The sequence below is a fragment of the Condylura cristata genome, unplaced genomic scaffold, assembly GCF_000260355.1.
Source record: "Condylura cristata isolate star-nosed mole 26May11 unplaced genomic scaffold, ConCri1.0 scaffold00012, whole genome shotgun sequence".
In the NCBI taxonomy this organism is placed as follows: domain Eukaryota; kingdom Metazoa; phylum Chordata; class Mammalia; order Eulipotyphla; family Talpidae; genus Condylura; species Condylura cristata.
In genome coordinates, this window is record NW_004567113.1 from 11,670,346 (window position 1) to 11,690,979 (window position 20,634).

The following is a 20,634-nucleotide window of genomic DNA, read 5'->3' on the forward strand; positions in this document are numbered from 1 at the left end:
ATATATAAGAAATTTTATATGATGAGATGATAGATGATTTCCAGTTAGGTGGGAATAATAATATTTACAATCACTGGAGGTGCTAGAATTCTGAGAACAAAGGGGCTTATAGGGAACACTCTGGTTAAGAGGAGGAACTAAGGAGGATTAGTTTTTTTAAAAAATAATAGTTTATTTTCTCAGTTGTAATCGCTGTGGATGTGCCATCACCATAGTCCCATGCACTTCGCCCTGCCCTAATTTTAACCCCATTCCCAACTCCACCTGCATAAAATGTCTCTGTTGTTCATTATTTCCCTCCTCCCCCCTCAATCCTTTTACTCCTGCTATAAGTGAAACCATCCGGTATTTTTCCTTTTTTTCTGGATTATTTCACTGTGCATGATCTTTTCCAGCTCCATCCATGTTGCTGCAAAAGGCATGTGTTTATCTTTTTTGTTCACTGAGTAATACTCCATTGTGTATATGTACCACATCTTTTTAATCCAGTCATCTACTGGATTTGGGTTGATTCCATGTCTTTCCTATTGTAAATAAAGCAACAGTAAACATGGGGATGCAGGTATCTTTTTGAATAAGTGTTTTTGTGTCAGTCCCCAAGTGGGATTGCTGGGTCATATGAAAGCTCCATTTTTAGTAGTTTGAGAAACTCTAAGGAAGATTAGTTTTATTTATTTATTTATATAATAGTTTTTTTTTTACATCATTTTGTGCATTTTTTCATTTCAGTTGTACTCCACATGGGCTTCCCATCCATCACCAAATCACCCTGTGGCACCACCATAGAGAAGATTAGTTTTAAATCATGTACCCACTAATAACTCTAGGGGACTTTTAGAGGAATCATACTGATAGTAACTATGGGCAGGTGGAGGCCTCTTGGTACCACCAGTCTTTTATTTATATGTATATATAAATAATATATATCTATATAATATAAAATATAAAACAATATATAACATATATAATGTAATATACATAATATAATGTAATATACAATTACATTATTCTTCATTTTGTATTTTTTTTTCATGTCAGTTGTAATTCCCATGGGCTTCCTATCACCAGTTCACCCATGTGCCATCACCATAGTCCCATGTGCTCTCCCCACCCCAGTTTTTATCTTGTTTCCCTCTCCTCCCCCATAGAATGTCTATGGTTTATAGTTGTTAGTTGATGTTCATTTTTACTTTATTATAATCTCTCTCTCTCTCTCTACACACACACACACACAAACACACACACACACGTATGTATTTTTTTTTTCCTGATCCCTTACACTCCTGCTATGAGTGAAACCATGTATTTTTCTTTCTGGCTTATTTCACTAAGCATAATCTTTTCCAGTTCCATCCATGTTGCCACAAATGGCATGAGTTTATCTTTTTTGAATGCTGAGTAATATTCAGTTGTGTGTATATTCCACATCTTCTTGATCCAGTCATCTATTTTTGGGCATTTGGGTTGATTCCACATCTTCTCTATTGTAAATAGAGCAGCAGTAAACATAGGGGTGCAGGTGCCCTTTTGAATTAATGTTTTTGTGTCCTTTGGGTAGATACCTAGGATTGGAATTGCTAGACCATATGAAAGTTCCATTTTTAGCAGTTTGAGAAAATGCCACATAACTTTCCATAGTGGTCATACCAGTTTGAATTTTCACCAGCAGTGTAGAAGAGTTCACCAACATTTATTTTTACTTGTTTTTTTGTAATGTGTCCCATTCTCACTGGAGTGAGGTGGTATCTCACTATGGCTTTGATTTGCATTTCCCTTATTACAAGTGATGTTGAACATTTTTTCATATGCCCATTGGCTGTCTGCATTTCCTCTTTGGAGAAGTGTCTTTGTAGCTCTTCTGCCCATCCTGTATCATTTCACTGCCATTAAAGGTGAACTCAAAGATAAGGTTTATTTGATGGTTTGCTTTACCCTTCATTAATTATACAGAATCAATTTATAGCTAATAAACTGGTTTAATTTTTCACTCAAACAAATCATCTGCTAATTTAATTGAAGAACCATTTGATTATCATAGACTGTCCAAGGGCTATCAGAGACTTCACAGTCTCAAATTAATAACAGTTTAATTCTGCAGAAAGTATTTCTTTCACCATTATCCTGATTGCTGGCCATGAGAATCATTTTCTTAAAATAGTACATAAGAGCTAGATGTCCTATTTCTAAATAATGTAGATGTTCTCATTTCTCCTTAGCCTGATTTGTTGAGCATTTGGCCTTATGCTAGTAGATTTAAATTTTCTTAGACCTTTTTTTCCTGCTGGAATTTAGGGGAAGATGCATCTCTGCCTATTACCAGTGGAGGAAGCTACCAGGTATTGGTGAACAATGTGTTTTATTTCACACAACGTGTGGTGGACAAGCTTTGGCAAGGCATGTTCAACAAAGAATCTAAACTTCTTATAGATTTTATAATTCAACTAATTGCACAGGTAAATCCATTGTCACTATTAGTTGTAGAGTATGTGTTTTCTTATTGAAAAATGCCTGAAGTGTCAAAATTGATGGAAATAAGTGTAACTAATGTGATACTATGTTATCATTTAATATAAAGCTAAGTTTATTAAAAGTGAATAGAAGTGTAAGTCTATATACCTTATATACCTTCTCCTCTTTGGCGCCCTCCTTCCTAAAAGCCTCGTGCCACTGTGAACCATATATTGTCTAGTTTCTTTCAAGCTTTGGCCTTTCACTGTCCACCCCACTGGCATTGCTGTTTGCTTCCCAAACAGCTAATTTCTTTAGGGTTTAAATATTTTAAGTTAATATAAAGTGATGTCTTAATAACATTATGTATCAGTGTGTAAAGGTAACCATGAAGAGTTGGTATTGATGAATATCATCCACATTTTAATTGAATCATTGTAAAGTTCATTTAGTCATGTTCTTTGAAGATGTCAGTTTTTGGGTGTTTTTGTAGTACCTTTGACAAAGGAGCGTTGGCCTTGTTTGGCAAGGGATTAATCTTATTCAGTCCATATTGTGGAAAGTAGAAAATGCTGTTAACATGTTTTTCTTGGCATATATATGGCATATAGGTTTTTTTTCAGATTACATGATAATTTTTATGATAAATTTGTATACAAACTAAAGAAAACAGTTGTCAAGTAAGGCATTGAAATTAGACTGCTAAAGGGAGCTTTTTCTAACATTTCAGGTAATTTTTTCATTATTTTGGGGGAAAGATCATTCACTCTAAACAAAATTTGCATGGTAGGAGACGTCCCCGACAGCACTTCTTCACATTGCCCTGGAAGCTGCTCTGCCCTCAGGGTTAGCAGGTGCCCAAACACGTCTTCCAATGTGGCCCTCATCTCATTAAATTGTATGATATGTCCCTTGGGTTCTGTAACTCGTAATAACAAGAGTTTTAGACATTTTTGTCTTAGCCACCTGTATTTGGAGTACATGGTAAGCCTACTGAAAGTTCATGTGTAAATGATAAGCAGATCTTTTATCTTTGTTCATGTACTGAATAAAGTATCTTCCATGTCTTTAGTCAAAAAGAAGATCACAAGGATTGTCACTGGATGCTGTTTATCACTGCCTCAACAGGACCATCTTGTACCAGTTCTCAAGGGCACACAAAACTGTTCCTCAGCAAGTAGCTCTCCTTGATTCGCTCAGGGTCCTTACTATAAACAGGAACTTGATCTTGGGACCAGGGAACCATGACCAAGAGTTCATTAGCTGTCTGGCTCACTGCTTGATTAATCTACATGTTGGAAGGTAACTCCTTTAGGTTCAATTTTGCCACTTTGAGTTGTCTTAGAATATTTCCATAGAACTCTTCATTCTACTTTTTTTTGATAGTAACATTTGATTTTCCTTTTATCTCAGTTTCATTTAAGACCTCATGCAAAAAGACTTGCATTTTTATAGTGAAATGAGTACTTTTGCCTTTAATTTCCTACATCTTCAAATTTTTCAGTAATAGCATTTAAAAGGAAGCTTGCTTTTGAAGTAAATAAAATACACATTGTTGGAGGTTAATTGAGGTAAAGAGAGAACGCAATGCACAGATGCGATGTTACTTATTAAATGAGTGGAATTAGTATTCTTCCATTGATTGCTTTAACATAGGTATTTCTTTAGTGCCTAATAGGTACCAGGCATTGACTAGGGGCTGGAATGAAATGTGAGTGAGAAGGAGGCTGCAGCAGCCCTTCTGGAGCACAGAGCCTAGGAGTGAGGACAGATAACCAAGCCAGATCAGTGAGGTTTGTTGTGAGTTCTGCTAAAAGCGTGGTCCTCTGGGAACCCAACCTGGAGAAAATACCTGCTGTGTTACATCTTGCACCTGATCACTAAGGAGGACAACCCTCCAAAGAGGACAGGGCAGAGTGGTTCAGGAAGAAAGGTAGTCATGTGATGGCCCAGAAGGGAAGGAAACATGGCACATTTGGGAAACCACAAGTATTTCACTGCTGTTGGAGCAGAGTGGTGAGATAAGAGACTCCAGAGGGCTTGGGGGACATGAGACTATTCCTAAATGAACTTTTTTGAGCTTTTTGGTAAAAATCTCAAAATTTTGGTTAATAGACCAAAGAACATCTTAAATATTAAGATATTCGTCTTCATGCTATTGTTTGATCACATTAGTCAATTGTATTTGTGACATCACCCCTTAGAAAGCATTTTCATTGTGAACTGGAAGTTCTATTTTTGTGCATCTGATGAATGTGTGCCAGTTTTGGCACTTTGCAATAGAGCCAACATTTACTTGTGTCTGCAGAGTAATATTTAGTCATTACAGTTTTCAGTGACAATCATTTCCTTTATAAAGTTTAAACTAACTGGAATTTTTCAGCAACGTGGATGGATTTGGACTGGAAGCAGAAGCCCGCATGACAACGTGGCACATTATGATCCCCTCTGACATTGAACCTGATGGTGGCTACAGCCAAGATATTAGTGAAGGTAATTATCTTCATTCATTTTTTGCTTTTCCCCTATTCATAATTCCATACTTAAAAGAATAACTGAAAAGAAATTGACTTCAGAAACTGCCAGCAATATCAACCAGTCTCCAGAAGGGCACATTATTCTATGTATAATCATGTGCCCAGACGCACACCAGAACTAGCTATGAATCTCTGGGTGAGCTACTGGATGCGGACGTTGGTAGCCCTCAGCATTCTGTAGTAACACTGGGCCCTTGCTGGTACTTGCCTTTGTGCACATAGTGGTACAGTTCTTCCCCGCCACATATCATAAAAGAGCTGCATCTTGGGAGGGCAAGACATTTCACATTAGAGGCAATACAGCTTGAGGCGGGTTGTCAGTGCTGCCATTTTTATTCTTTTACCCACTTTCTTAAATTTTGTTTTTGCCCTGGTTTTGTTAAGTATTAGGCATTAAAGTCTTCAAGTGGCTTGATTTCTTACTTGCACGTTGTCTCATGAAAAAAGATGAGGTGATCATCACAAGGGTGTTTGTCTCCCGAGCAACTGGGTGTAGAGGTTTTACTTGTGATGTTACTCTTTAGAAATCCAGCACACAGCTTTTAATTCATGCATTCGTTCATTCACTCTTCTTTCACCAGAAATTCTTGAACCCCATACATTAAGGATGAAGTGTTTGTTTTTTCCCCAATGCCAACAAATTTGACAATTTAGAACTTTGATTCTCAGAGCGAGATGCACAGGCTAGCAATATCAGCATCACCTGGAACTTGTGGACGAACACAGATCTTTGGTCCTACTCAGATACTGAATCGGAAACTCTGGGTGTGGAGACCAGCTACCTGTTCTTCCAAGCCCTCTAAGTGATTTTAATGCTTGCTAAAGAGTGGCTGGTCTAGATCAAGACTCAGACAAGTTAGCAAGGAGTCCAAAGCCAGGATTTTAATAGTAGCAGTTTTATTCCTTTCCTTTTGCAAAATATTCAAGAACAGCTAACTTAATTTTAGATTTAACCTTAAATATTCAGATCTAAAAATTAACTTGTAAATGGGTAACAAACTATTTCCTTATACAGAAAAAGCTAGTTAATGAATATATATGTAATTTTTAATTTCATAAATGGAAATGAGGCTTTTTACAGGAGCATGATTTTTTTTTTTTTTTAAGTTTTCCACCAAGCCAGCCACATTTTTGGTTAGCTGAGCATTCTTTTTTACTGAACTAGATGACATGAAGCTTTTTTTTTTTTACAATTACATACTATAGTTGAGATTCTTCATGTAAAATTTGAAGAAAAACACTGCCTTTAACTGTGGTTTTGATCAGTTGCTTTTTTTCCCGTTCGTTTCCTAGGGCGTCAGCTTCTCATAAAAGCTGTCAACAGAGTCTGGACTGAGCTGATACACAGTAAGAAACAAGCCTTGGAGGAGCTTTTCAAAGTCACCCTACCTGTGAACGAAAGGGGCCATGTGGACATAGCTGTCGCGAGGCCACTCATTGAAGAAGCTGGGCTGAAATGCTGGCAGAATCACCTGGGTAAGGAGACCTGCAGAAATTGTGAGGCCAGCCAACACACATGCAGCTTTGATGCATAATTTAGATTTTCCCAAAGGATACGATGATAGCAATAGAAATGAATATCAGTACAGTATAGCTCATTTTAGAATGACAATGCCAAGATTGGACTTTTCTTCTTAGATTTTTAAAAATAATCTAAGATGTCTGTGTTAGTAATATATTTAAGTGTGGTCACCATTGACCATATGTTTGCAATTCCTTATCTACAGTTCTAAAATTTAAAAAGCCTGAAAAAAGTCAATATTTTTTTTCATTAATTTCCTGCCAAAAACTCAACTCACTTGATAGCAAAAGCTAAGCATATCTCTCTATCTTTATTCCACTATATGATATATGAATTCATACATTTGCTGCAGAAATATTAATGTATTATCCCTGCAACCCTACACCCTCTTTTGGTGATACGTAGTACACAGTATATATACAATATCACCTTTTTAAAATTCAAAGCTTCTAAATTCAAAGAATGCCCAGCACTAAAGATTCTTGGTAGGTTATGAACTATTATTAGCATAGAAACTGACTATAGTTAAAGTAAATTTGTAGATTATTGCAACGCTCTGAAATTTTAGCCAATGGATTTTAAGATTAAGTATAATAATGCTTAACTCTCCTTAAATAAGATCAAAACAAATAAATGTTCATATTTAAGAGATTATCTGTAATATATGCTGCTTTTGATAACAGATTTATAGTTTATAATTGTAATGCAGTAATATTAACAATAATGAGTACTTGGAAAAATTGTAAAATAACCTAATTGTAATTTCATAGCCCATGAAAAGAAATGCATAAGTCGAGGAGAAGCTTTAGTGCCCACCACACAATCCAAATTGTCCCGTGTCAGCAGTGGCTTTGGTCTTTCCAAGTTGACAGGATCAAGAAGAAATCGAAAAGAAAGTGGTCTGAATAAGCACAGTCTTTCCACCCAGGTACATTGTTTAGTTTCATTGTTGATATTAGTAGAAATTTGTATTTCAAGATCTAATTATAGTACTTTCTATATTTTAACACTATGGGCAAGCATATGATTTGAAATGGAATTTTTCTGCATTTTTGCTTCAGAAGAAAGGTAGAAATACGACAACACATTCCTAGCAGAGTAGGACAGAATTACCTAAATGGCTGTGTGCTTACACCATTTCACTGGTGTGATTCAGATGCTGATAGAAGACCAGATTATGGATAACTTTACCCCAGATTTTCCAAACTTCTGTTGTCAATAGTTGCATAAATTTTAAGACAAGAATAGAATAAAATGGCTTTTCTTTTTTGACGCTGTATATACCTGTGATTGATTTTTTTTTTTAAGATTTATTTATTTATATATACAGAACTGGGGTACAGGTCAGAGGTGCAGGGGCGGTGAGAGGATTCACCAGAGACAGAGTGGGGAGAAGAACAGGGAGATTGACAAAGTACACTGCTGAGGGGAGCAGTGGGCAAGTCAGGAGAGGTCTGCCGTGCCATGTGGTCACCTCCGGGGTGGGGATCTAACTCATGCTGAAGTGGCTTTAACTTCTTAATGCGGTGCTTTAACCCGCTGCGCCACCAGGGGGATTGTTTTTTGTTTGTTAGTTTGTTTTTTATTTTTATTTTTAATTCATCTACCTCATCATGGATTTTTTCCTTATCATTTCTTTGCCATCCCAGAATCTTCATGACAACTGTGAGAAACTCTGAGAAAAAAACAATGTTTATCTGTCACCCCTTGCAAGAAACACACTCAGTGGGAGTTTAGTGCAGAGTATCGATAGGAGTGTCCCTGTGCTGGTCACCTGAGACCATCTCCTTAGAAAGGGACGGGAGTAGGATTGGTCACAGGGAAATGCAGGCAACAGTGCAGATCCAGCGGCAGCCTCAGTCTATCTGTCAGTTAAGGAGTGTAGGGGCCACAGGGCCTGTAGGGCTGACCTGGAGGCAGCCTCGGTGACAGAGCTGCAGGCCCTGTCACAGGCAGGTTGGATGGGAAGCCGGCAGCTGAGGTGATGCCTCTGTGCTTAGGCAGATGTGTCCTCTCCACCAGGGTCATCGCATAGTTAATCTTCCAGAGTTTTAATGTGTAGAACCTTTTATGTGTGTTGTTTTACCTTTGATGGAATTTTAACTAAATTGCCCAGCATTGATTTCAAGGCTCATTAACTTATTTTTTCAGCAAAATCCAAAAACTATTAAGAATCTTTTTCCATCCTTTGTTAGGAGATTTCTCAGTGGATGTTTACACATATTGCTGTTGTTCGTGACTTAGTGGACACACAATATAAGGAGTATCAGGAGGTAAGAATTCGGAAGCATTATAGCTTGTTGCACATTCCTCAAGTGAGAAGGACTGTTTCTCCTGATATTGCCCTACCCGTTTTAAGAGTCACTGAACTACATTCATCAGCAGATAATATTTTTTGATTATATGCCAACAGCTACTTTGGCCACCAGCTTTTAGAAAAATTTTTATTTTCTATAGAAAAACTACTTTAAAAAGCAACAAACAAAAAAATCCGCTAAGCTTAATCCTATTGACAGCAATAGTGACATATTGCAGGTTATTGTTAGTAATAAACATTAAAATATAAAACAGCTCCCTCTTTTACAGAATTAACAAGGAATTTGTAAATATATGCATCATAATCTCTTAAAATTCTAAGAAGAAGATGAAATAAGTTTATTTTTTATTACCAGTGTTTGGTAATTATGTCAGTGCAAGACAAATTCAGTGAGATCTTGCTGAATATATAATTACCCAACAACCTATCCTATATATTTTGTTTGTAAAACAATTTATGTTTATTGAAGATTTCTGAAAATAAGGTGCTAATATTTATGGGGATAAGACTAGAGACAGTAATTGTCTTCTCCCCATGAACATAGAAGTACTACTGATTAATGTTAACTTCATGGTTATTTCATTTATCTTAACTGCTAGTCATATAAAGAGACCTTTATGCTTAGACTTAAATTGTATGCTTACATTCTATGAATCATTATTAAGTTATAATCATCTGTGTTGAAATGTTGTACATCTTGGCATTTGGCAAGTAGCCAGAAGTTGTACTAAGTCATAATTTCCATTAAAGTGAAATGATTTGTATCTGTTCCAGTGACTATAGTTTCTCTCTTATTTTTATATGAATGTTGAGGTCTATGTCAGAACTACCATATTTCTATTTTTTTACATAAAATCTTGGAAAATGTTCCCAAGTTTACCATTAACCTAGTGTGTAAGCAGTATTTCTTGATCTAATTTCCTAGGTTTGCCCCTACTCCTGTTCTGGTATCTCTTTTATAGCAGATAAGAGAGGGATTCATTCTTAAATTGCCACATTTACTTATTAACTCACACTGGACTAACCTTTGAATATACCTACACAAATAAAATGACCATTACCGACACTATCGTATCACGGTACCTTTACAGCTCTGAATGCTCTGCTCAGCCAGGCTACCCACTGTCCCCTATATACATCTGTCATTTACTTGGTGCTACATTAATCACCTTCGACCATTATAAAAGCCCCACCTTCTCACAAAATTGGGAGATTGTCTTAACCATAAATAAATATGATTTCATTTTTATAATATTAGCTGAGGTGATATGGGATGATTTTGTTTCTAAACATTAACTTGAGTTTGAAGTTACTGTAAACATTTAATTGTTGCTTCTTATTTTACTTGAACACCTCCCTGGTCTCCTTCCCTTTAGCGTCAGCAAAATGCCCTGAAGTACGTGACGGAAGAGTGGTGCCAAATTGAGTATGAGCTGTTGCGGGAGCGCGGGTTATGGGGTCCCCCCATTGGCTCCCACCTAGATAAGTGGATGTTGGAGATGACAGAAGGGCCCTGCCGAATGAGGAAAAAAATGGTGCGAAATGATATGTTTTATAACCATTACCCTTATGTGCCAGAAACGGAGCAAGAGACAAATGTGGCGGTAAGCATCTAAGTTGACATGTTCATATTGTTCTTCTTTATAAGCATTTTTCTGACCAGCCTAATTATATGAAAACCTAATTTAGAAAATTCAGTAAATGATTTTAAACTGGAAATGCCTCGATAAGGCGGTGGAATGAAAAGATGCAGCAATGAGCAACAAGACACCGTGGAGAGGTCTAGATCACAGATTCTGGAGGCAGCTGACCAGGAAGTCAAGCCTGGCTCTGTGGGTCATTAGCCTCTTTAGGTTTCCACTTCCTTATGTATAAGGAAATAATACAGAAAAGTAATAGTTCTACTCAAAAGCTGTTGGAAAGATTAAGTTAAAATTAGTAAAATACATAGAATGCCATCTGCCACAAAATAAGCCCTATGTAGGTGAACATTAAATTTAAAGTAAATATTGGCATTATAATGATATTCTTTGACAAAATATAGGAAGCAGCTGAAGACCAATATCCTGACCAGGTAAGCCCCTACCTATGTTGGGAAGCTTCGTCTCTGACTCCACTAGTTTAAAACATCATTTTCCTTATAGTCTTTTTTCATTCATACAAATTATCCTTCCCAGAGCCTTCATTCAGATTTTTGCATAAGACCTGAAAATTTTTGTCTAAGGTAATAGTGGTTCAGATATCATATGTAAGAAAACAGAATTTTTTTCCAGTAATGTCACTGAAAATTTAGACAGAGGTAGTATGAGGTCCACTAAATTTAATTCAGAAAGTCCTTATAACATTGCTGAATACTAATTCGGTTTATTAGTGCCCAGCAATTATCCCATTACCTCTAAAATGTTGAATCCTTTTCTCCTTGGAAATTGTATTGTGAGAATCACAGTTTGGGGACTTGAAAAGAAGTATCTCAGATAAGTCTCATTCAGCCTCCTAATATTTTAATCTGTAATCAATTATTTAAAAAAATTACCTATGAAGTATTTTGCTTTCTTGTTCCTTATCTTTGAACTGTGTTATATATGTTACACTTAAAATACATCTTAGGCTGAATGAACTGAGTCTGTTTCACAACTCAGTAACCACACATATAGATTGTGGCTGCCTTCTAGAAAGTCCCTGGCTTTTACACTAGTGTCTCGTGATTTTTCAAAAAAACCCTTAATCATCTTTTGATAATTACAACATTCTCCTGCTTTCCTTTAGTGTCATTTACATTAAAAAAAAGTAACTTCTTAAGAAAGTAATATGGAGTAGCATATTCTAAGATTCTGCACCTCCCCAACTATCTGGTCACACTATGTTTAACGAGCCCTTGGACAAAAGAGTGACTCTCTCTCTCAAAGGAATGTATGGTACCTTGTGTTTCACCTCAACTTCACCTTCCCTGTCTCTAAAATCAATGAACAAAACTCAATCAACAAAACTCCTCCACAAAAGAACATTTTGGGTTAGTTCATCATGGATATTTAATTAAAACCTGAGAGGTCATAGAGTCTAACTTACCCATGTAGAGTGAAAGGTTTATTAGAATTTATTTTAAAATTTCATTTCAAAGCCCTTCCTGGGTTAAGTACTTTCACATTCTTGACTTTTTACTTGAGTCTCTCAACAATTAGGAAAACTGAGATTTTATCAGGGGTCCTTGGAACCTATGACTTCTAAAAAAGTAGTTCAGATCAATTTAAGTGAGACAGTTAAATTGTTTCAGTGCCTCTTTTATCTTGGCCAGAATCTTGGCTCCATTTGTATTGTGCTGTTGAGTTTCCCCACCACCATGATACAACTTAGAATATAGGTTAAGTCTTAGAATTGATAGCATGCAGGTTTTAGAGTGTTTCAAGATACCTTCCCCTAAAGTGTACTTCTTTCAAAGCTATTCAATTCTATCAAGAATGCCATATTTTTGAAATGGCTTTAACTTAAAGTGCTACACTGCAGTATATAAAATAAGGTAATCCTCCCAGATCTTATCAGCCTTTTCTAGTACCTGCTTTTGTCAGTTCAAACCAGCAGTGTGACTTCTAATTCTTAGTCTTTTCTCTCCCCATTATATAATTGATTATGAATTTAAGCCGATAGCAACTTGATAAGCTACTTCGTACTGTGTCAACACTCACATTTGAAATGTTAGTAAAATTAAGATATAGAGATTATCTCCTATGTGGCTTACTTACAATTTTTATTTAATTGAGCATATTAAGTTTGTATGACCATTTGAGTTGTATGGCCATAATATTTAATATCCTACTTACTCCTTTCTTTCTGTATAATGTCATTTGCTTTACAAAAGTATATTTACACTTCTATGTCAGATAGGAAAAAGTGCAATTCTGAGTTCACACTTAAACAACCTATTTATCCAGTATTTACCAGACTGCAGAATCTAACCAGTTTCAGAAATAAGTATATACTATATGGCACTTATTTCTTATCCGATAGATTACATATTGGAAAAAACAAGGCAGTCAAGAAATGTTGGAGATACTTTTACAAAAAGATAAAAGCAGCTGGGGAGTGGTGACAATAATGGACTACAAATTTATACTCCTTAGTTCATGCTTGAGTCAAGGTTAATATGTTGTGATAAAAATTTTCTGATTTGGGTAATTAAATATCTTTTATAAATTTGAAGTGCCAATAAATATCCACTTTTATTGTATGGAATATGCAATCTGGTAATGACAGCAAAGAGAATGCCAGAAGTAGAATTAGCTGCTGTCTCACTGACTTCAGTCACAGTAACACAAAGGAAGAGTGAGTGTTCACAAAGCAGCATTAATTACCCCATGCTTTGCAGAGGAGTTATTTGTAGAATTAGTATTATTCCAGTTTTACAGGTTGAGGGATAAAAACCTAGAAAAACTAGAACCCCTTCTAGGTCTTAGCTACCAAGTAGTGGAGTATAAGAACACAGATTGACAGTTTTTCAGAAATATTTCTCACTTTTGAAAATGAAACGTTTTCAGTTTGTGATTTTTGTGACATTATCTGTAGAGTGAGTTTTCTCCAGACAAATTATATATTGGGTTCTTTTTTTTTTTTTTTCAACATAATAGTAACAAGTAGCTAAAATTGATTAATACACATTGAATGAATGGACCCAGCAGCACTTTCTCTTCCTAAGTTAGAGTTCTTGTCCTTTGCTTCCTGCTCAACACTCTGTGGAATTACCCCAACTGTAAAATGTTTACACTAAAAAGAACTAAGGCAAAATTTTAAGATACCTGAAGTTTAGACTACTTGAGGGAGAGCTCTAACAATTGTACAAAATTATGGCTACAAATTACTAGGGCACTTCTTTGGGTGTTTGAAGGAGTATGTGAGAGGGTCTTGAAGTTTAACCTTCATGATAAATCCACTTATCCTGAAATATATTAAATAATGCCTCCCTGATAGAGATCAATCCTGTCTTCCCTTTTGGCTCTCATACTGTTATGATCCTTATGTATACATTTATACAATATAGTCAGTTATATTTATAAAATATACTTTTTGTAACAGGTACATACCAATCTTAAAATTGCTTTTGAAGCCTCTTGATAAGTAACAGGCTTTACCTGGAGCAAGGGCAAATGATTTGGTCTTTTGCCTTATTTGTTAAAATAATTACTGTTTCTAAGTTGCATTTATGTTTTTAGTTCTGTTTTTTAAGCTTAAGCATATAATGATTAAGAAGTTATTTTCCTAAACAAAACAAAGAGTTATTTTCCTGTTTTAAAATCTGATGTGTTATAAATGAATCATCATTAAAGCTTTATTTTTTAAAACTCATATTAACATACTGTATAAAAACAGCTTACCTATTCTATGTGATCAACTTTATTTCTTGATTGTTAAATTGGATGTTTGTTCATAGAATGTAGAATGTTTTAATGTTTCATTTGCCACAGACTTAAACGTATTGAAAATATATTAACTACAATTATTTTAACAAAACCAACAGTTACTTACTTAGATAATTAATTGAGTCCTGGGAAAAATTAGGCACAGGTGAAAAATCATACATTTTCATATGAAAATAATGATCGTCTCTGCATAGCAACTTTCCTGAGGGAGAGTAAAGAATTTTTATGACCAAAACATCTGTACTAAATCGCACTCTTAATTCTGTATTTTAAGTGGCAGAGCTCATTAAAGATATAGTTAAGATATGAAGGAGGGATATAATGAAAATACAAAATTAGTTGTTTTTAAGCAATTGTCTGATTACTTTGAATCACAAGAATAAGATTTCATAGTTCATAATTTGAAAAACTATATGCTTTACTAAAAATAGGTTTTATTTCTGTGATCCCTTTATTTGCATGGAATAAAATTTTCAAACAAATTCCTATTTTTATAATTTTACAGATGTTATTATACTTTGCCTTCTCTCTCATTATTGTGCTCTTTGGAGCAGAAGGTCAAAAACTTACTGGAAGATTCCTTTTCTAATGAAGGGAGTTTCTTGTGAATGGTTACTCATATTTTTTACAGGACTCCCTAGAGACAAAATAACTCGTTCAGGTAATTCCACTGCTAACATGAAAAAATTGAAGCTTAGAGATTATAAAATCGCTACTAATTTTGAATGATTTTGAAAAATTTATTCCTTTATTAATATGATATCAACTTAGTTTCTTTAATGAAAGAAAGCCATGATAGTACTAAAATTAGTGGGTGTCACATAATCTGTTACTTATTAAATGAAATAAGAACCTCACTTAGTGCATCAATGAGCAAATATGTATTCAAGCAGCATTATACCCTATGCTGAAGTGCTGTTCACATTCTTGTTGGCCTGTGTAGTGAAGTATATAGAGTATATCAAAGTAGTACTTGACAACAGAAACTGGTAAGTTTTGCTGTATTGCTTTATCATATTTACCTAGCAGTCCATCTTGCTTTTTTATGATTTTCAGGGTAAGTTAGAATCGAAATTGTTTATGCCTGAACAGTCCATCAAATAATTATAGTATGTGTTTATAATTCTTTTTTATTGACAGAAATTTTAAATACTTTGAAATATAAATCTTAAGTATACCATTTGGTGAGCTTTAACAAATGTGCTGTTCTGCTCAGGTAATCCAGACCTTTCTGAGATAGTGAACTTGGATATATTTTTAAGGGATTATTTTTAAAATTTACTTCTCAAAGTTTACATGGAAAGAAAAGTTTACTAAGACTAAATTAATTTGAAAGTTCAGTATGATTTTGTCTAGGGAAGCAAACATTTGTGAGAGCATTTTGCCTCCTCATGTTTACTAAGAGTCATTTTCAGATACATCATGCAAAAGAGAAAAGAAATGAAAGTAGTTCTTAGTGCATTATGCTCTATCTATAGCTATGTGTGTGTTTACATACATAAGCCTCACACTTTAGCACAACAAAAATTGCTTCTCACTGTCTAGTATTTTATTCTGAGAATAAACCTTAGATAACTACCAAATTCTTATGAGAAGCTTTGTTTTTTTGTGGAGGCTGCAAATCCAGCCTGTCTTTTGCTTTCAGTCTCTTGGGTGAGAGCTGTGAAGGTAGTGATGGAAGAAGTAAGTAGGTCACTGGGTGGGAGGATGGTTTTTCTGCAGTGTGGGGTATTATTTTAAACCAGCTACTCCTGTTACACCACTGATCTGGGGATAAGCACAGTGAGTAGGTGACAAACAATAAGTGACCTTAGGTTCTGTTACCAGATGTCCAGTGCTTGGTTCTGAAGCCATATAGAGTTGCCTTTAAATCACCCATGGCGTCTTTCAGCCTGTGCAGCTAAAGCATTGTCTGTGTGGTTAATTCTGTCCTGTCCGTAGCCTTGAGAATTTCAGTGTACTTAAGCTTTACTTTAAAACTACTTTGGATAATTGAGAAAATCATCACAAAATGCTAATGAAAAAACTGAAGATATCATGATAATTTTCTTTGAGTGAATACATCTCCATATTTCATACAGTCCTCAAGAAAATTTTATTTTTGTGTTGTCTTTGTTTTATTTTGTTTTGTTTCGTTTTGCTGATGTGTCTATACTTAATACCCTGTTTTCAGTATGAGATCCCAAGTAAACAGCCTGAGACACCTGATGATATCATTCCTCAAAAGGTAAAACACAAATCACCATTAAAAAAAAAAATGCAAAGTTCTTGCAGTTTTGTTTTTCTTTTTCTTTTTTTTAGTGCATGGTAGACTAGACTAACTTAAGAGGTTGACTTTCTAGTTGTTCTTCCTAAAAGTTTCTTAGAATTGAAAAGTCAGTTTCATTTTGCTGAGAGATACTCTGCTCTTTCTTGGCTTTGTTCTAATTAACTTTCTAGGGTTGGTGTGCTAACCCTAACAGCAGAGATTTCTCTGCTTTCACTGTAAAATGTGTATTGCTTCACATAGACATGAACTAACAAGTTCTCATACAGATGTTAGTAATGGGCAAACTTACACCTTCAGCTTTTGTTTTTTTCTGCATTTACTCATTTAATTCCATATACTGAACAATGTATATTGAGAATACAAAAGTATTCTCTTTTTTTTAAATTATTTTTTCAATTAAAAGGAACTAATGAAAACAAAGCATATGACCAATTTTAAGTGGTTTTAGGATATATAATGGTTTTCTTTTTCCAGAAAGAGCCAGTACATAATTCAGTAAAGAATGTGGTTCTTTAGAACAAAGAAATGTACCTCAAGTAATGAGGGGGAAAATGCTTGTAGTTCCAAGGTTAGAACTGTGGATAAGCCAGTAACTGATAGAAGTTGCCCCACATCTATTATTTCCTTGTCTTGCCCATCACTAACTATGCTTTCATCTTTCTAAAAATGAACAATTTTAAGTTGAAGATAATTTATACCTCATATAGAAAAGTTGATTGTTTCTTTCATTTCAAAAATTTTGCAAATATTATCTGCTCATCAGACTCATCATTCCATAATTGTAATTGTAATTTTGTATCATGTAACTTCCACACTTTGTTATGTAATATAGTTTGTCACTTGTTGCATATCATTCCTCAGTTAATTTGCAGCTCTTTTTGTTACCTGGTTCTGGAGTTAGAGGAGGGTGATAAGGCTTTCAGTTGGGGAGCTTTTCATTTCAAATTTGGTTTGCTGTTTTAGTTTAAATACACCAGCTATTCAGACATTTGTTTTTCACTTAACTTGGAAAGCATTTTTTTAATTAAGGGCTTACATGAAATAGTCACTGTAGAAAATTCATATTGACTACTTGAGTTAAAGAGTAGGCTGGTAGAATATTTTTAATTAGCTATAACTATGATTGGAAATCAAAAGTAAGATAGTGTTTGGAAGCAAAGCATCAGAAAGTGTGTTCAGACTCCATCATTTTCTTAATTATTAATGCAAAGTATAAGTGGAATTCTGATCAAGGAACTTTTATACATAAAAATTTTTCCCTCTTTTTGTAGGAAATTTTAGACCTAAATTTTTTGTTGTCATATGGATTTAAGAATAAACAGCTTAGGTCAGTTGGAAAACCTGTGTTTGAGTAAATATAAATTATTCTGGAAAAGTGTCCTGTCATGTATCACACACCAAAAAACTGAGTCTTTTAAAAATATTTCTAGGTAATTTCTTTCCTATAATGGACTTACAGTCATTTAGTTAATAGTTTCTGGGTCATATTCTTCTATGCCAAAAACAGTAAGAATGTCTTTGCAAATTTGATAAATCATTTGTAGTAGCAGGCCTGAATTGCCTTCCAGTGTGAACCTGGTTGAGTTCACATTAGTCAGGATTCTGGGCCATTCTGAGCTCCAATGAGACCTGAGAAGATGGGAAAGAACAAGTTCTGAGTCACTGACTCCCAAATATCTGAAGTAAGCACACAGATAATTCCAACTGATTGACTGACCCTTTAGGCCTGACCTACTTACTTCCCTAGGGACAGACAGAAAGTTCCAGGCTCCTCACAGACTGGACATCGCCTTGCAACTTGATGCCCTCCAACACAGTTGAATTTTACTGTATTTGAAGGTTTTCTGAGACATTAGTAAGGCTGTAATGTAATGGTGAAAACATTGTTTAGTGGTGGCCCTTTCTGTTTCAGGAAGAATAAAGTTGCTAGTACTGTTGTGCCATGTCTATCTATATGTAGAAGTAGATACAGAGATAGATATATAATATCTTTTAAGGAATCAGTGGAATTTTAAAATAAAGACATTTAGCACAGATATCTGTGGACTTGCTGTGTGGAAATAGTCTATTTTAAACCCCCCCTAAAAGTAACCCATAAAGAAGTCTTGGCACCATACGCTCCTTCAAGAAGCTCTGCTTTTAATTCTTGCAGATAATCATCGGAATCTTTTGTTATTTCTTAGAAACCTGCTAGATACAGAAGAGCCATAAGCTATGACAGTAAGGAATATTATATGCGACTGGCCTCCGGCAACCCAGCCATTGTCCAAGATGCCATCGTAGAGAGTTCTGAAGGGGAAGCCGCTCAGCAGGAACCAGAGCATGGGGAAGACACTATTGCTAAAGTCAAAGGTCAGCCTTGGATTTTCATTGAAATCATTTTGAAGCATTCCTTATATTTGAATCCACATGAAAGCATGAGCAGCTGTAAATAGAAGGACCAGCCTTAAAAGTATCTGTGCATATTTTGCCTAAAAAAATTCAATCTTAGTCCCTCCCTGGTGGCGCTGTGAGTTAAAACGCACCACTGCAAGCTAGCCAAAGTCGCTTGGGTGCAAGTTCGATTCCCGGCCCTGGAGGTGACCTATCTAGTGTGGCAGATCTTTCCTGACCTGCCCGCTGCTCCCCTCAGCAGTGTACTTCATCGATCTGCTCTCCACTCTGTCTCTAATGGATCCTCTCACTGCCTCTGCACCTCTGGCCTGTACCTCAGTTTGTATGCATAAATAAATAAATAAATCTTTTAAAAAATTAATCATAAAGATTGATTTGCTATCAGAACTAGGAGCTGGTTTTTCCGCCTTACCTACACATGAATGTAATATGTCCATGGCTTGATAGTTTTCACTGTATTTGACAGAACTAAGGTAATCCTTTGTAATATAAGTAAACATTTGTAAAATTAAAACAGGTACAAAATATGTCCTTTGTTTTAACTTATTAAGCCTCTGATTTGAAAGTCCTGGTATTGTCCATAAATATAGCCCTAGAAATGTAAATTAAAATTTAGTTTCAAAAACCATTGACTTCAAAAACTCATGTGGCCATGTCAGCAAAAATTGCCATCTAAAATTGTGGCCAGTTTCTGCTATTATAAGTTACTCTCTCTTGATGACTGTGATGTACTAAATATCTCATAATCTAGCATTTTCATAGGATCTGAAACTCTTAGTTGATGGGCAGGATTTGCAGCCTGCTCATTGTCTTCACTTTGCATCAGCAATGGTATTGATGGATTTAAAGCTGTACAGAACTGGGTATAATCCAGCTGGTCAGATGACTTTGTATTTGGGCTGTTGGCACTTACTGCCTCTTGACCTCATTTTCCTAACCTCTAATTAAGCTAACACCACAAATACTAGTGTCACTACTATGATGAACGAAGTGTTATGCTAGATATAGAGTTGGAGGTTTTTATTCTTCAAACTAAAAATAATGCAGCTGTAAGCTTTGTTCCCTGGTGGATGTTCTCAGCAGGTCGTGTGTCTCATGCTCAGTGATTAAACTCTTTTCATCTATGAAGAAAGGATTCTTCCTGTGGCACAGGAGGAACTTTGATAAGTTATGCTCAGAGGATCAGATTCTAAGTCTTTTTCCAGTAGACTGTCCTTTTCCAAAATTCTTAGAGCAACTATCATTGCTAGTTAGAACATTACACCTTTATATATATATATATATATATGAGTAAAGAGTATTAATTTAATGTGTGATTTGGAGTTTATTTTGAGTGTTTCCCATACTCTGGGATGTCAGTGGTTACTTCACCAACTTTCCGTGAAGTGATTTTAATTTTATTTTTGTGATTATTAATAAAGCTAGCAAAATATAGGGAGTGAAATGTCTCCTTATTTATTTGTAAAGAATTCTGTCCTTACTCTTCACATTGATCCATGTGTGAATAAACATACTGCTGTTTGACATAATTCTCATGGACCTTCCAAGTAGGTAGGATCGATTGTAATCATGTTTGTAAATTGCTGTCTTTATTTTGTTTCTGATAGTGACTATTTATTCATAATAATCCACTGACACCAGTCAGTAAGCAGTAACATTCGTATTATTAATTATGCTATGCTTTCTGTTTATCATTATGACTCTTAGTGAAAATTTACTATTTTTAAGTGTGATACAAA

At 35.2% G+C, this 20,634-nt stretch overlaps 1 protein-coding gene across 1 annotated transcript in view; it reads left to right on the plus strand.

Moving 5' to 3' along the window:
- WDFY3 (WD repeat and FYVE domain containing 3) overlaps positions 1-20,634 on the plus strand; it is a 173,107-nt gene that overhangs the window by 107,311 nt on the left and 45,162 nt on the right. Inside the window, exons 35-43 of the mRNA XM_004681148.2 lie at positions 2,293-2,453; positions 3,521-3,750; positions 4,832-4,941; positions 6,279-6,461; positions 7,278-7,435; positions 8,703-8,780; positions 10,201-10,428; positions 16,406-16,459; positions 18,685-18,853. Coding sequence (XP_004681205.1) covers positions 2,293-2,453; positions 3,521-3,750; positions 4,832-4,941; positions 6,279-6,461; positions 7,278-7,435; positions 8,703-8,780; positions 10,201-10,428; positions 16,406-16,459; positions 18,685-18,853 — 1,371 coding nt within the window. The remainder of the gene's footprint in view (positions 1-2,292; positions 2,454-3,520; positions 3,751-4,831; positions 4,942-6,278; positions 6,462-7,277; positions 7,436-8,702; positions 8,781-10,200; positions 10,429-16,405; positions 16,460-18,684; positions 18,854-20,634) is intronic.